At 41.4% G+C, this 16,144-nt stretch overlaps 1 protein-coding gene across 1 annotated transcript in view; it reads right to left on the bottom strand.

Moving 5' to 3' along the window:
* The window catches only part of GC (GC vitamin D binding protein), a 334,882-nt gene that overhangs the window by 213,065 nt on the left and 105,673 nt on the right, over positions 1-16,144 (bottom strand). Inside the window, exon 5 of the mRNA XM_069626269.1 lies at positions 54-186. Coding sequence (XP_069482370.1) covers positions 54-186 — 133 coding nt within the window. The remainder of the gene's footprint in view (positions 1-53; positions 187-16,144) is intronic.

Here is a 16,144-nt window from a genome sequence, read left to right as displayed (position 1 = left end):
TCAATCGACATCATAATTCAAGCACCAAATGAAATTGTCAGTAAATATCCTACCTGTTTTGCAAAGCATGTAATCGGCTTCTTTGAAGTGCAGCAGGTTGCCGCCATTTTTAAGAAACTCTCTGTGGAATTTGTTATCACCAGTAGTGGAGTCTGTGCATAGTTACTCGAATATTCATACAAAAACCTAGGAAAGAAAAAACACCCAATCAGCTGCATACACGGTAGACGCCACGTCATTACCCACGTTATGTTATGTTTATATGCTTAATACTGTGCCAAATCACCACCGCTGCAGTCTCGGGCTTGTGCTTGCAGTAGAATAATGTGCCCCCAGTAGGGGAATCTGGAGCTTATTCTACTGGAGGAAAGAAAATGAGCAAGCCGAAGATAAGATGATGGAAAAGCAGGAAATAGATGGTCGAGAGATGCAGCAGGCAGGAATGTTTAGTGACAGCACCAGTGTAAGCCAATCCTGCTGGAGATGGAACTTAGTTCTGCAAAAGGGAGAAGGTGGCTATGTCCTAATGTGTTGTGATAACTGAGGTGTGTTTCCAAAGCAGATTTGGAGAATTGTAAATTAGTACACAATCTAATGCTGGATGCATGAGGGTGGTCAGGCAATCCTGGACTTTTTGTGACTTATTTGCCAGGGCATTTTTATACATCTTAGCCCAGATTAACCTCTAGAATGTTTATTCTTTGACCACAGAACCTGAGTCAAGAATGGCATAGTCCAGAATAGGCTGCAGCTAAAGGTGAATGGAGTTGGTAGCATAGGGTATATGTGTGGTGTGGTCAAGCAAGTATGGTGACATTGAAAAAGCCTGGCACTTTGATGTGAAAATGACATTTTTAAGAGTTTGCTCCATATCATGTCATGCTAGACTTTATTCATAGTCCAGAATAGGCTGCAGCTAAAGGTGAATGGAGTTGGTACCAGAGGGTATATGTGTGGTGTTGTCAAGCTAGTATGGTGACATTTAAAAAGCCTGGCACTTTGATTTGAAAATAACATTTTTAAGAGTTTGCTCCATGTCATGTCATTCTAGACTTTATTCTAGCACACAGTGAGCCAGAGTGATGCCTTACCTGGAAGTAGGCAACCAAAGTAAAGCAATACATAGGCATCCTTAGTCAGAATATACACATTGGCCTCATTATACAGGCTCTATTAATTAGCCAGTGTGAAAGGCGGAGGTGTTGGGCATCAAACTGGGAAGGTAGGGAGAGAAGGGCCGGATGTTTTTCCGTCTGGACGCAGTGAAAATCTGCCACCCTTCTGTTATGTTACAATCTTCTATCATGCTATGTTATGATTCCATACTTTGACGGTTAACATAGGCCAAACTGAGGGCAATACGACTTGAAGATGCCATGAAGAGTGACCCAACACACTAAAAGGAGCTGCACCTGAATAGCTCCGGTTTGAAAACAGGGCAAATACACTAGCTCTTATGTACCCATTGTTCAAGGTTTCAGAAAGTTGATGTCCACGCTCTACCATATCATACTTTCTATGTGTAGTATAAACACAGGTTAACCCCACACATCATTAAAAAATACTTTTTTTTAACACTGAGAACTCCAGTGGCTATGCTAAAGGATTGGATGTCTTCAGAGAGTGTTTGCGTCATTGTGAAGTGCCGCCTTCCAGGCCGCGGCCATGTGGCTGCGGGTAGTCAGCGATGTATGTGGTTTGAGGTTTGGATATATTTGTGGCTATTGTTGGTTCTCTACTGCTCAGAGTGCATTTCGTGGCCTATCCATGATTCTACTGAACTAGCCTCAAAGAGAAATTGAAGATCAAATTCACAATTATTTCATTTTTATTGCTGCTAGCATACACCAGGAGTAGAGCAAGTCTTAAATAGTGTGAGTGGGTTTATAGGCGCAAACCCACCAGATGTTTACTTAAGTTACATAAGAGACATATATGCAATTCACATGTTATTAATTATATTAACATTAAATCATTCATTTCAAATTAGTCACTTATGCTTTAAAGTAATCCATGACATGTTTCAGAAAACCAGAGGTTCACCTTTCAAATGGGCTGACTCACAAACAGGCAACCTCCTCATTGACCTTTGTGTTAGTAAATATTTGAAAACAAAAATCTGCATTGTTTAACAAAAGGTTTCTACTTTTTTTTTTTTTTTTTTTACAACTAATCTACTCCAAAAGTGTTAAGGAAAACAAGTCCCAATGCACTTACTGCATTGACTCCAAGAATATTAGATGAACAAAGTCCAAAGAATACACACACCCTGGTTGCTGATCAGTGACCAGCAGCTTCTTTGCAGGCCTTTACAACTTCCAAAGTATTCATACCTGCGCCATACGATAATGTCATTATATAGCACAATAATCACTCCAAATCAAAGAGATGAGTCAAGGGCTTTTATATTTCTCTCGCTGTGGGACTTAGGGGAGTCTCTCTCTCTCTCTCTCTATTTCTCTCTCTCTCTCTCTCTCTCTCTGTCTCTCATCTTGTTATGACCCTACTCCCTAACCCAAGCAGCGGTACGTCTGGTTAGTGCTACTGAATGTTGACTCTACTGGCTAAAAGCTGGGTTATGCTATAGATTATGAACTCAATGCCATCTTTAAAAAACTCACTCAGGGACTTCCCAACTGCCCCTACTCTATATAGTTGTTAGTGATCTAATGGGAATTGGGGTGGTGCCTTACAAATATCTTATTGATCCAAGCGTCGTCTAATATGCTCACTCTCACATCTCCCTTCACCACTCTTTCCTCTTGTTAACTCTGCCTCCCACCAACCCTTCTGTCACTTTGATGTTCTCACTCCTCTTACAACTTGCCTTCACCCTTTGATGTTAGTTCTCATTCCACTGCTACTACTCTCCCCTTTCTGCTCTTCTCCCTTCTCCAAACCCCTACTGCTCCCTCCAAAGCACCGCTCTTTCTTCCACCTCTCTCCCCTATTCAAACAACCTCCAATCACTATGTAACATTGACTTCACAATCAATGCTTACACTGCCTCTTCCACCTGCTTGCCACACAACCACACAGACTCACACAGAAGTACCACTTTCTTTCCATAGCCAAAACATCACCTGCTTCACAAATCACCTCCAGATTCTTCCGCTCTTTCCTCCTGCTGTTCTATTGGTCATCCTCCACCTCTGACCTCACCCAAATAACCCACTGCTGCTTCCTGTCCCATCTTATATCAACCTTTCTCCCTCATGACTGGATAGCTTTCCTTATGCAATCTGGCTCTGAATTCCCCATCCAGGGAATGTGCATGTATTGAAAAGTCACAAAGGGGATAAGCCGCGCCCATTTTCCCCATGCGTACTTTCTGCGTACCAAAGATGGCAGCCCAGGAAGGCCAGTGTTTATGTTCATGTTCTGGAACCCCTTTGCATGGGGTCTCCAGGTAAGTTAGTTCAGGCATGGTGGATCCATCTCCCCTGTGGGTCCTTGGTTTTCTATGGGGCCTTTGGGTTGTTGCACAAGCTCCTCCATTGTTTAGGAGCTCCATAGCATTGCCACGGATGGATATGGTGTCTATGTTCTTGTTGAGGCTTACGGGTGCATGTCAGCTGCTCTGTAGTATCCTCGGCTCTGTAGTATTCTGCTTGAATGGTCTTTCTGCCCTCTTCTCATGGCGTAGATCATGATGGTTTTTCTCTCCTTACACAGGCGTGATATTTTTGAAAGAGATCAGAGAAGAATGGCGAGCACCTTTAAGAGATGCCGACCATGAGGTGGAAGTGGCCTGCACACAAACATTTTGGCACATGGTGGGGTCGACAGGAATTAGGGCACCTCTGCAGCCACCGTCCACCTCGAGGTAGGACTGGCTCTGGATTTCTTCCTGGTAGAGCTGAGAGGGGTTCCTGTCCACTCTTGACAAGGCCAAATTATTAGCCTTGTAACAATACACTTAGTAAACAGACTTCACTTCGCCCACAGTTGCATTGTGAACGCGCTTGCTTATCTTGACGCATTAAGCATAGTCGGGTAAGATTGTTACTTACATGAATGATTGTCATGGAATAGCAGCTTCATTAAGATCTGCAAGAGTTAAAGTTCAATTCCTAAATCCAACAAATGTCATGTTGTTTCAAGTTTTGCACAATGTTACCCCACGTGGTTGTTTCTTAATTAACTCTAATACTGTTCTACTGAATCTTATCTGAAGAATAGTGTGGCCCACAGAATTGAAATGCTGTGCAATTTACTTTTTGTCTTGATATCAGATTTCTGTCAATGTCCTTCCCTCATGCATTGGTCGTGTGCTTACTCTGAATTACTGCAACCTGCAGGCACACTGTATGATTTAAATCAAGGATGATCTTAGGCATGTTGCTATTTTCCTGTTTAGGGAATGTTTACATCTGTTGCCTTTAGACTACTTTCATGGTGTTTGAACATGTAAGTTAACGATATGTGCCTGCGTGTATCTGCTACCAGCAATGTGTATACGCTCGATAAGGTAACATTATTTGATTTCATGTTGGGGAGGAAGGATAGCTTAGGGACAACGCGTCAATAGAGTGCAACACATATATGATATCACAGGTTCGAATCCCGTTCCCGCGTTATAAAAGAACAATTATATTATTATAATGTTTCAGGTATGTTTGTATGCAAATAATGGTAATATTGTGTAATTTCTTTCAATGCATGGTCTAATTGTAACCTCTTCTAATATTTTGCAATTGAGCATTGTATCCTTCATGTACGTGGTGTACATGTTAATGGGCTTATTGCGCAACAGATAGAAGTGTATGACTTCTCTGATAAAGGCCCGTGCTCTTGGAACAGATTGTGCTCCCATACATGCACACCTTGCTATCCGAGTAGGGTAGTTTCACTAAATGAATCAACTCCCTAGTTCCTCAGGCGCTCTATTGGCATTCACTAAGGATGAGTAATTCCCATATCAACTAAGGCTCAAGGAAAACGTAAATGCCTGTATAAATGTTCACGCAATATGATTGCCCTGATAGTAAAGAATTCCTGACAGTAATTATGTTGTATAAGTTACAATGAGGTTTGCTATACTGGTGAAAGATTCATGTATCCATGAAATGGTTTCCTTTTGCAGAATGTTGGATCGAGAAAATGTTATCAGGGTATACTTTTATTAATATGATATTAAGGGCTGTAAGTACTGGTTAAGGTGTTCCTAGTGAATCATACCACAAAAGAAACATATTGTCAATGTATCTAGTGTAGAAGCTGATTTTACCATGCTAGGGTGTTGCTGTACACTTGGCTGCTCAAAGTTTTGCATGAATATTCAAAACTAGATTAAGTGAAAAATTGGCACCCATCGAAACTCCCTTGCATTGTCTGCAAAAAACAGACTTGGCCGGAAAAAGGGTATTGGTCATTAGTAAGTTCAAGAGCATTATCAAAATTCATTATGTTTGCCTTGTGAGTTACACATATGTAATTTAGAGCAGAAAATATCAACACTTTCTTGCTGTGGAATATTTCTGTATAATGATTGAATGTTAATTTTAATTAATGTAATTATTTGTCCTGGAAATGTTTTCTTTAATCTATTTTGTTCAAAGACTCTCAGTAAAGGTGTTATATTTTTTTCCCCAAAAAATAGTTGATGTACTTTGGTGGGTTGGAGAAGCTCTCCATTCTTTTTCATGAGGGGGGTGAGGCACAGAGAACTGGTTTGGTCCAACTGTTACCTGATGTGCCTTGCAGAAGGTGGATGGAGCTGGATTCCTTGGACTCACCCACGCCTTAAAGATGGAGTATTCCTTTAGTTCATTCAGCCTTATCATTCCCTAATATGATACCTCTAGGCTACAGTTCCCATCATGCCCCAAAACTGTCTACCTCTAACAGTAGAGAACATGTCAATTGAAAATTCTTCCTGTATTATATTACTCAAATAGTATTAAAAGTCCAAATGCAGAGAACAATGCTAATGAAGCTACACCTAACAGAGTCTCTTCAACCAACTTAAATATCAGAGGAAAACACGTAGCCTGGGAATTGACAGAGCGCTGAATGCAGACAGGAATTAATACGGGAGCATAACAAGACAACTCTGTTCCTTCGGAGTGAGGAGCTGACCGCTCGCAGTCTGGTGAAACAGAAAACCATGATTGCCGCAAAAATGCTGAACTCCACATAAGACTGAGTAGCTGTAGCTGTATCCAGCTCTATATGCGGATCTAAAAAGGCACACATGGACTGGCCCATGTTTAAAGGCTCGGGCTGACCTTTAATCAATCAGCACAACAATTAAGACCTGTTCAATTTCAAAAGAGGCAATAAGGCCACGTTTCAAATGAAACGCCATGAGAGGCAAAACTAATCAGTGAATGTAAAACAAACCACTCAATGGGAGATAGAATCCTGGGTCGGCTTAGAAAACCAGCCACCGGCCCACCGCTATGCAAAGACTGGAAAACACCAGAGGAGGATGAAGACTGGAAGGAAACAGAAGTGCTTTCATCTCACTGCGAAGAGGTTGTTTGCTTAGCAGCAGCTGTGCAGTAGTTGATCCGGCAAACCTATCCCAGAGATCGTCCCACAAGAGATAGTGGTGGAGTGAAAAGAGGAACTAGAAACACATCCTACCTACCGAACCTGGTGTCAGAAGGAAGGCCTGTAGCTGGGGCACTTCCTTCAAGATGCCTGAGAAGGACCCCTGCCAGGAGGGTTTGTCTGCCAGAATTGCCTACCTGAAAAGGACCCTGAATGGGTTTAGAAGTACAGTTGCTGTCAGGAGTGTTGTCCTGACAGAATCAAAGGTCATGTAGAGGCCTAAGTAAAGCCTGAATGATTCAAAGACCAAGGCAAGACCTAAGAGAATCTTGAGTGAATCAAATTCCATGGTGATCTCCGGGAGGAGTCTGATAGACTCAATGGTTGTGGTGAGGCCTAAGAGAAGTCTGAAGGAATCAAATGTCATTGAGAGACTTAAGAGAAGTCTGTAAGAATCAAAGGTTGTGCAGAGACCTAAAAGAATATTGAGAGAATCTAAGGTTATTGAGAGAGACCTAAGATAAGCCTGAGAGAGCCATAGGATGTAGAGAGACCCTGAGAAGAGTAATCTTTAAAGGAACCAGAGGCCATGGAGTTGCCTAAGGAATCTGTGCAACCAGAAATCCTGCAGAAGGCAGTACCATGAGTACCCCAGAAGGGGAATGACTAGGAAAGTGTCTGGTGTCTGTTGTCTAGAATCGGGATGGAATTTAAGAGGCTAATGGACTTAAAAAGAATAGGTTTTAACTTTCTTTTGGCCATCGCCTTTGGACTTTGGTTGTTAGTATAGGGTGTCAATGGAGGGACAGAGGTATATATGTTTAAGACTGTTATGCTGAGCAACCTCTATACCCTGAGGCCCATGGAGCACCTGGAGAATCCTGTTTTGAGTTATCCCATCATTGACACTAACGTATTAAGGGTTTCTGTATTGTTTCTAGAATATCACAAGTACATATAAGCATTCATTCAATACCAGACCTTATTTTGTGAATCTTAATAAAACATATTGCATAACTGTATTTTTGTAATACACTTAACTCCCTCCCATACGTGGAGCAAGGTAGTGGGAAGGACAAAGTCAAGAGAGGTCCCACCAGAGTGGGTAGACTGGTCATGGAGGGAGTAGTAGGAGTGTTCAGATGGGAGGGAGTTAAGTGCTCAAGACCTTCCTCTTTTCTTCTGCCTTTGCTCCCCCTCTCCCCTGCTGATCTGTTCTCTCTTGGCACCGTTCACCTGGCCACCCTGTGTCCTCCGGGCCCAGGTACCTGCTCACCCTGCCACCCTCCCGCACTGCCTCCGGCCACCTCTTGCACTGGGGTCTGTATCTGTACCCATACAGCCACCCCCCCTTTTTCTTCCTGCACTTATCAGACCTACCCTGTCTGCTACCTTAAACCTAGCACTTGCAAATTGCTGGTTGCACTAAAACTGTTTGTTGCCTTTATTATTTATTCATTGTTATTTATCTGTTTCTCCTCTGCTTCGCACTTTCCACTTCTCCCCTTCCATGCACTTTTCCCCTCCCCTTCTCCCATGCACTTGCACGTTCTCAATGTCACTGGGCCTAGTAAGATCGCTGTTTTGTTCTCCCCTGTTCCCCTCCCTTGCCTTGTCACGCTCTGAAACACTTATGTACGAGCGTGATAGAAATAAAATATCAATATCAATATCAATAACATAGAGTCCTCTCCCTCTGAACACTCTACTGTTCACTTTAACATCCGGTACCCTTCACCCTCTACTCCTCATCTCTCCTCTTTAGTGACCAAGAGGAAATTCAAGCAGAGCTCTCTTGACCCTTACCTTGATGATGTGCCAAACTCCCTCCTTTCCTGCTTCCCTATTCATGCCTCTTCCTTTGACAATGCTTTTTCTGACTTTCACTATGCACATATGGCTCCCTTGACCAAACCTATCCTGTACGCACATTCACATCTTTCATCCCTGTCCTCAGCCCCGGATCACCTCAGAGATCCAGACCTTCTAAAGAAAGATGACCTACGATGGTGGTGCAAGTCACAGGCCCTAACCCTACTACTAGTCTGTGAAAACTCCCTTGCTGCCCTCATCTCCGTACTGTACTCTGCCGAATACTCCTACTTACAAACCTAATCTCCTCCATTCGCAATCACCCACATAAGCATTATTTTACACTACAAGCTTTGCTTATACCTCCCAAGCCAATTGTCATTGCCTCCTCCCACTCTGTGTCACAAGGCTTTATTAAATACTCAAATAGGATTTATGTGAGACTCTGGTGGATGTGGACTAAGCGATATTCAGGTCTTTTGTCATCCTTCCCGTAGGGTCCTTGCCACCCATTGATAGACTTAACTCCCTCCCATCTCACCACTCCTTCTACAACCTCCTCTCCCGCTCCCCTATTCATGCCTCTTCTTTTGAAGAAAATGCATGCCTGCATTTCATACATCTCTAGTGTATAATTCTACCTCCAAATTTTCCAGAAAAAAGTGAGAGTTGCTCCTTCCCACTGCCGTAGAGTGCAACTACTAAAGGCAATTTGCTTTCCCCAGTTCTTGTTCACTGTTATTCTGATGCCGAGCCAATCCAAGTTCTAAATTGCAAAATGTTTGACCCTGTAAAATTGAAAGATACATTTTTCTTGAGATTTTTTGTCAAACCATTACTACAGTTTAAGCGAAGTTTACTTCCAACATACGCTCGCTACAGAATGATTGAATGCAGTCTAATTGTTTTTTTTTTATCCCCATAGGTGATTTGGATATTAATACTATATCATCTGCATGTATTAATAGGTCAATTGTCTCATTGCCCAATTTGGGTGCCTTGCAATCAGGTGATGGTATTTGATCTGCAAAAGAATTAATATATAAGGAAAATAAAATAGTTGATAAAGCACAGCCCTAACATGTGCCAATGTTAACCTTAAAATATTCTGAACACTCACCACTGAACCCATACCTAACTTGATCCTTATTCTTAAAGTATAGTGCTTTACTAGCTGCAAGCAACTATCTGGGCTGGGATATTCAAAGACACTTAAATCAACCACAATATACTCCTGTTTATCCTATCAAAGGCTATCTTGCAAATCTATAAATACTAAATACAAAAGCATATTTTACGACAATATTCCGCAATAAAGGCACATAAAAGAAAACACTGAACAAGTGTGCCCTTATTGTCTTTAATACCACCTTCTAAGATTTAAATACGATTATCTGTGGCCGACTGTTCAAGCCTTGTTAAAAGAATTTTACAACAGATTTTTCCTACACTGTCTATTACAGAAATCAGTCTATCATTTTCTGGTACATTTTTGTTTCCTTTCTTAAAAATTGGTATAAGCAGGAATTTTCCTTTTTTGTTGATTGTATTCAAAAACACAGTTAAAATGGGGTATCCAGAGTAAAGGCTCATACAGGAAGAGATCGACTGGGATTTTATCAGGATAAGGAGCTTTGTCTGGGTTTTGGGATAAAAATGCCATCTTTACCTCATTTATACTGAAAGTGAATTCACTCATGGCATTAACTTCCATATCTGTTAGCTCTTCTCCTGGATCCATTTTATCAGTAAAGCCCAATACAATGCCATTGTGGTTTGTTTTATGACTTTCATTGGCTAGATACTGGTTAAAATAGGATTTAAGCAGGGACATTGTATATGGACACGCTAACAAGGCATAGCTCATGATCAGAAGTCTCATGACTTAATTCCTGAACTGGGGTTAGGCTTTGGAAAGGTCAATTCTGAACAGTTTCAAGTTACCCCAAGCTACAACAGCAATATGCCCGCGCCTGTTCACTTCGAGTTTTAAACAATACATAAGGTGATTGAAGTGAAGTACATGCAGGACAAAATGTAATTTGAAATGCTGCTTTCTGTATAGTTTTTTTTATTTTTTATTTATAGACTTTTAGTTTTGTAAAAGAAAACAAACTTTTTGTCATTCCCATTCCCATTCCCAATTCCCAAACCCAAGTCCTCCTGCATTTTGCATCTAAGGTTGTGCGGACAAGGGTTGTTTTTCTGCAGATTCTGGGGCTGTGCCATTTGGCACTTCCAATGTTTTCGGTGGATGTGGTAATATCATGTCCATAAAGTTAATCACACCACAGGTTAGCTGTACATTTGTCCCCATAATCAGATGGCTCCACCATTCAACCACGTTACCATTTTTCAGGGCGTTGCGTTCTAGGTGCAAGGAATGTTGTCTGGCGATCTGTGGACATTCAATTATCAGTGTTTAGTGTGTCGTGTTTCGTCGCGGGATCTTTTATTTTCATCAGCCGCTCCTTTGTGTTGTAGAGATTGAGGCGTAGTCTTAAGAACTGGTTCCGATGGTAATTTGAAGGAAATTTAGCCAGATACTTTGGCAATACATCCATTTTTTGCGAGCACAAGCCTAAATCTAATGCCGAAGCTGATGCGGTACGTTGTTCTGCATTTATGATCCACTTCCATTGTTTGAATTTTTCTTTTGCCAATTGTGGTATCTTTATGACCAGAGACATTTTTATATCTGCCTCTTTCAGAATGGCTGGTAATTTCTCTTCCCAACTATTTATTAGTGAGGCAGTTGTGTCATGATTTTTATTCGCTAGAATGAGGTATGCTTTTGATACTGGAGATATTCGCATTTTCCTTAGAAGTACTATTGATTTCCACAGTACAGTAGTATGTAAGGATACAAGACCTAATTCGTGCCTCAATGCCACCATTGAGACACATTGTGGAAGATGGAGAGCCTTGCGCCAAAAGCAACCCTCTAATTGTGACCAAAAACTTGCGCTGATTTTCCATCCTGTTTCGCTGCCAAAGCATACTGCTGGGGTCACTTTTTGTCGGTAAAAGGTCATTAATGGTCGGAGGGAACATTTTCCATAGTTTGTATGCAGTTTTCGTCCTTGCAAAGCAAACATTCGCATACGACATTGGACATCATTGGTCCAACTCCATTCTCTGATCGAGATATTAAAGGAGACCCCCAAATATCGAATTGCGTCCGTTTTGGTCAGTGACTCATTGTCTAGTTTCCAGTTGAAAGTCGCTTTTTTTTCGATTTGGTTTTATGTCCTAGAACCATCACTTGCGATTTTTTCACAATTATAGTAAGGTGATTTACCATTAGATAGGTCTGTAAAGCTGACAATAGTCTTTGTAGGTCTATTTCTGTGCTGTCAAGAAGCACTATATCATCTGCGTAGATTATATGGCTTACATGAGTTCCATTTACTTTGGGGGGAAAGCCGTGTTCTGCGAGTGCCTCAGGTAAATCGGCTATGAAAAGTTTAAACAACAAGGCTGCAAGAGGGCAACCCTGTTTTACACCTTTTGTGGTTTTTATGTCATCTGATAGTTCACCTACAGCATTTAGGTGGACGTGAATGCTAGTGGTAGCGTGGAGTGACATCAGCGGGGATAGTAACTCGTTTGGGCAACCACAGGTCTTCAATTTCTGCCACAGAAGCTTCCGATTGATGCTATCGAAAGCTTGTTTTAAGTCAATGAATGCCAAAAACAGTCTTTTTTTGTGTTTTATTGCATCTAATTTGACCAGATTTAATAACAGCAGATTGAGTTCCACGCCAACTCCTTTTGTAAATCCAGTTTGTCTTGCATCGTAGATCATCTTGTTTTCTGCCCATATCGAGATTTTTCTTCGCAGGAAAGTGGCAAATATCTTTCCCATAGTGTCTAGCAAAGCTATGGGCCGATAATTTGCTGGGTCATCTTGGTTGCCTCTTTTGAACACCGGGACGACAATCGCATTAGTCCACGAATCAGGGATCTTTGATGTTTGGGCGATTTGATCGAATAGAGCTTTAATAAATTGTGCCCAATTATCTTTATTTGCTTTTAGCATGTTATTAGAGATCCCGTTGGGGCCTGCAGCTCGAGAAGACTTCCATTTTTTAATTGCCTTTTTAATTTCAGCAACGGATTCGATGACGTCCCATTTGCACTCTTCTAGTGTAGAATTTGGGAGAGTGTCAGCGTAGTCGTTGTTAAATACCGCATTATAGTGTTTCACCCAGGTCGCTGCATTCACTCCATTCGCTAGGGTGTTTGTTTGATTTAAATGGCCATTATTTATGATTTTCCATATATTTGAACTGTCTTTTTGGATCAGTAAGCACAACATTAATTCGGCTTGTTCTTGGCCACGTATGATGTCAGTTACGATAATGTTGACGCCTCGTGGCTATTAGCAGCGTTAGATTGTTACCACCAGCTTTCTTTAGTGTTTTCAAATCTTTCGATAGAGATTTTTTTGCTTCATATATCTCAGGGCTAAACGGATGGGTATAATCTCTGGGCGTCATCTTATTTGTGTTGGTAAACTGTTTTAATAGAGACACATATTATGCATGTGCCCTGAGGGAACATGTGTGAATAAAGTCTGCTGTCAATTTATCGATCAGCTTGCTGTTTATCCGCAGTCGATTATGAGTATTATTAATGTCCAATTGCACAGTATAGCTTGAATTGCTTCTTTTATGCTGGATCTGCCACGATAGAATGAGTGCGTCGTGGTCACTTATTGTAGATAATTTCACATGTAAATCTGAGATAAGGGCATGTAAGTTTTCAGAGACCCAGATGTAATCTAATGTTTTCTTTATATCTCCCCGATGCCACGTTGTGGCTGCAGGAATGTCACCTTTGGTACATCCATTTAGCATTGAGCAATTGCGTGTTGTTAATTCTTAGGCCCGTTTGGTGCCTCGATCAGAGACTTCCGTGTGAATTTGATGTATGACATTTGGATGACATTCTTTTGTTTTGTCGAACCAGTTGTAATTTAAGTCACCACAGACCAAAATAAATGGCTCGTCGAATGAAGCATAACAGCTATCTATTTGTACAGTTACAGACGGCAGGTATTCTGCTTCTGAAATCATTGCTAGGTTCCAATAAGTGTTTATTAATAGAAGATGTTGTTTTTGTATATTTCTCAGCTGGTCATATGTTGATGATTGAAGAGTAATCGCCTGTACAAATAGATTAGGATTTTGAATTCCAATCACTTCCCAGCCTGAGGAGTTTTTTATCATTGACAGTAGGCCAGAGAAGGGACGTCCGGATTGATTTTTGCCGGCCAGATTTAAGTTAGTTGTGTAGCCGTCGCATGAAGGGGTCTCCCGAAGCCAAGGACAAGATAAACACACTTTTTATATCTTGTGATTTCCCTTCTCGGAACAAATGAGCGAAACCTTGTGTGTTCCATGATGTTAGTAGTTGGGTCATGCATCATGACCCTGCGTCATCCTATACATTTCTCCTTTGGCTGTTTGTTTCTTTTGAATGCGTCGACTGTTGTTTAAGTTGTTTCCACAAAACTTCTCTTTTAGCGTTGTCGGACGTTGAATGAAGACATTTTTCGTTAGTCAAATCGCAAGAAGGTTGATGTTCATCTGAACTGTTAGATTAAAGCCAAAGAACAACAAATCATCTTTTGCATCTAATAATGGTCTTGCTACGGTCTTTGACCTCATATGCAAGATTACTCAATCAGATCTTGACTCGGTTTTGTATTCCACTATTCCAATGTCATCTGATCGAATATTTCATAGTGCAGGTACATAGTGCAGCAGTCTCATGACATTAGCTCTGTTTAGATTTACTTCATTTTATCCTCCAAGATGTTTTCAAATTCCAGTTTGCACCAACTTCCATTCACTGAAACATGCCGCACAGGTCTGATTTGGTTGCTTTGTTGCTTAAGGTTTTTCGTTTGTGCGTTCGTGTATTTTGGATTGAGTTTCAGTACAGACTTTTGGGCACTCCATGACATCCGCTTCGTGTATCCGACCTGTCGTTATTAGCGACGAGTTGTTCCTTTTCGCGTCTCAAGGACCGTAATCTAGTTGGTCCCAATGGATAACGTTAGTTCAGCACAGACTTGCCAGTGAAGGTTTGTTTTGTACTCTCAGCACGTTTCATTGTCAAATCAACCCTTACATGTGATTCGCCTTCTAGTTCTTCATCTTCTTCTACAGTATATGTAGATAAATCACACAGATTAATTGAGTCGTTTGTAGACAGGTCAACTGATGGGCTGATCTCATCTCGCCCACGTTTTGTGGCCTTCCTCAGATTGCCAGCATCATCATCTGATTGTTTTTATCAGTGTTTTGCAATTCTGGCTGTTTAGACGCTGATATTGTTTTTTTTACTTCAAGGCGTGGAGGCGTAGTCAAATTTCTTATACATTTTTTCACATCATTTGTTCGTGGGAGTTTTGATGCCGGGCCCTTCCTCGATGTTTTCACAATTTTAGATTGTTTAGCCTTCAACATCGCTACAGTCTCTTTCCATTTTATTGATTTTGCTGTGCCAGAAAATATGTCAAAAGAGATTTTTTTTGTTCTGCTGCTGTTTCTCTGTTTAAAAGAGCAGTCTGTGGCATTGACTTCTCGTCGTTAGACGTTGTGCTCGGGTGTGCAGGAGGAGCTTCATTATTTGCCATTGTGTTGGTTCAGACGTCAATGTGTATAGAGGAGCTCACTCTTGTTCTTGCTTCATTAAAAGTTGTTTCTTCAGGGATCAAGGCAGTCGCATGTTCCTTGTTTTTGTTGATCATACTAATATTTTCCATGCCATTGATCTCACCTTAAGCTGCTTTTAACTCTGTTGCATTGACTGACAACAGAAGATGGTCAAGTTGAGCGTTGTGCGGTATGTTCGTAGCCTGGACAGTGTTGTGTTGGTTGCAAATGCAAGGCTCTCTCATTGTGATTCCTCGCGGTTGTACAGCAACATTATGCCTAATCCACTTTGTGCATTCTACTAGAGCCTCGGCAAGGTCTACTTTTTCGTGATCCTCCCTTTTTGTTATTTCATTTAGGCGAGAATGCCATTGGCATGTGGATGCAGCTTCTGAGTCTAGGCGACAGCTTAGTTGCTCATTGCATTTTTCCATTGAGGTCAATTTGTTATTCATCAGTGACAACAGTGAATTTTGATCTCGCACTGTGTTATTTATTGCCTCATACAGTTTCATAAACAGCATTAGCGCAATTGATGTTGCTGCTAGAACATTATTGTGGATCTGGATGCCGGCTGCAATGGAGATGTTCCCTTTTGTGGTTATGGGGTTGTCCACTGAAATACTTGCGCACGTCTGAGAAGATCTTCTTCCTGACAGATTGTATTCAACTTGACCTGTTTCATTTTCATTAGGATTGTCCTTTTCCGTTCTTAGGTTGCAAGGACTATTTTGCTGGGAATCTTCTAACAGATCTAGGTTACACACTCCCACTGTAGTAGCAGGATCATGCGAGGCAGCTGCTTTATAAGTTAGGTGGTTTGTTACTTTCAGCGGTGTGCTCGCTTTTCAGGCTGGTAATCCTCCCTTATCATATTTGTTAGTAAAGCTGTCGTTTAGACGTTCGCGCATGAGGTTAAAGTCCGCTTTTAAGCAGGCAGTCAGCCGTGCTTCACGTGCAGCGACGTCATGAGTCAATGGAGTGCAGATATTAGGTGTCAGGAGAGGTCTCTGAGAGGGCGCTGCGTTCTCCTTTTTTTCCAATGCGTAGGGCGTCAGTAGATCTTTCGCACTGGCACCTGAATTTCCGGCATTGTTGTGTAGGGAGTATGGTGACTTTAATTTCGAAGAATTCGACTGTGATTTGGCATTGTGTATGTCAAGCAT

The sequence above is a fragment of the Ambystoma mexicanum genome, chromosome 6p (genome assembly GCF_040938575.1).
Source record: "Ambystoma mexicanum isolate Mex_15411 chromosome 6p, UKY_AmexF1_1, whole genome shotgun sequence".
NCBI lineage: Eukaryota > Metazoa > Chordata > Amphibia > Caudata > Ambystomatidae > Ambystoma > Ambystoma mexicanum.
Note: the sequence above shows the minus strand (reverse complement) of the source record. Positions and strands in the feature narration are given on the sequence as shown.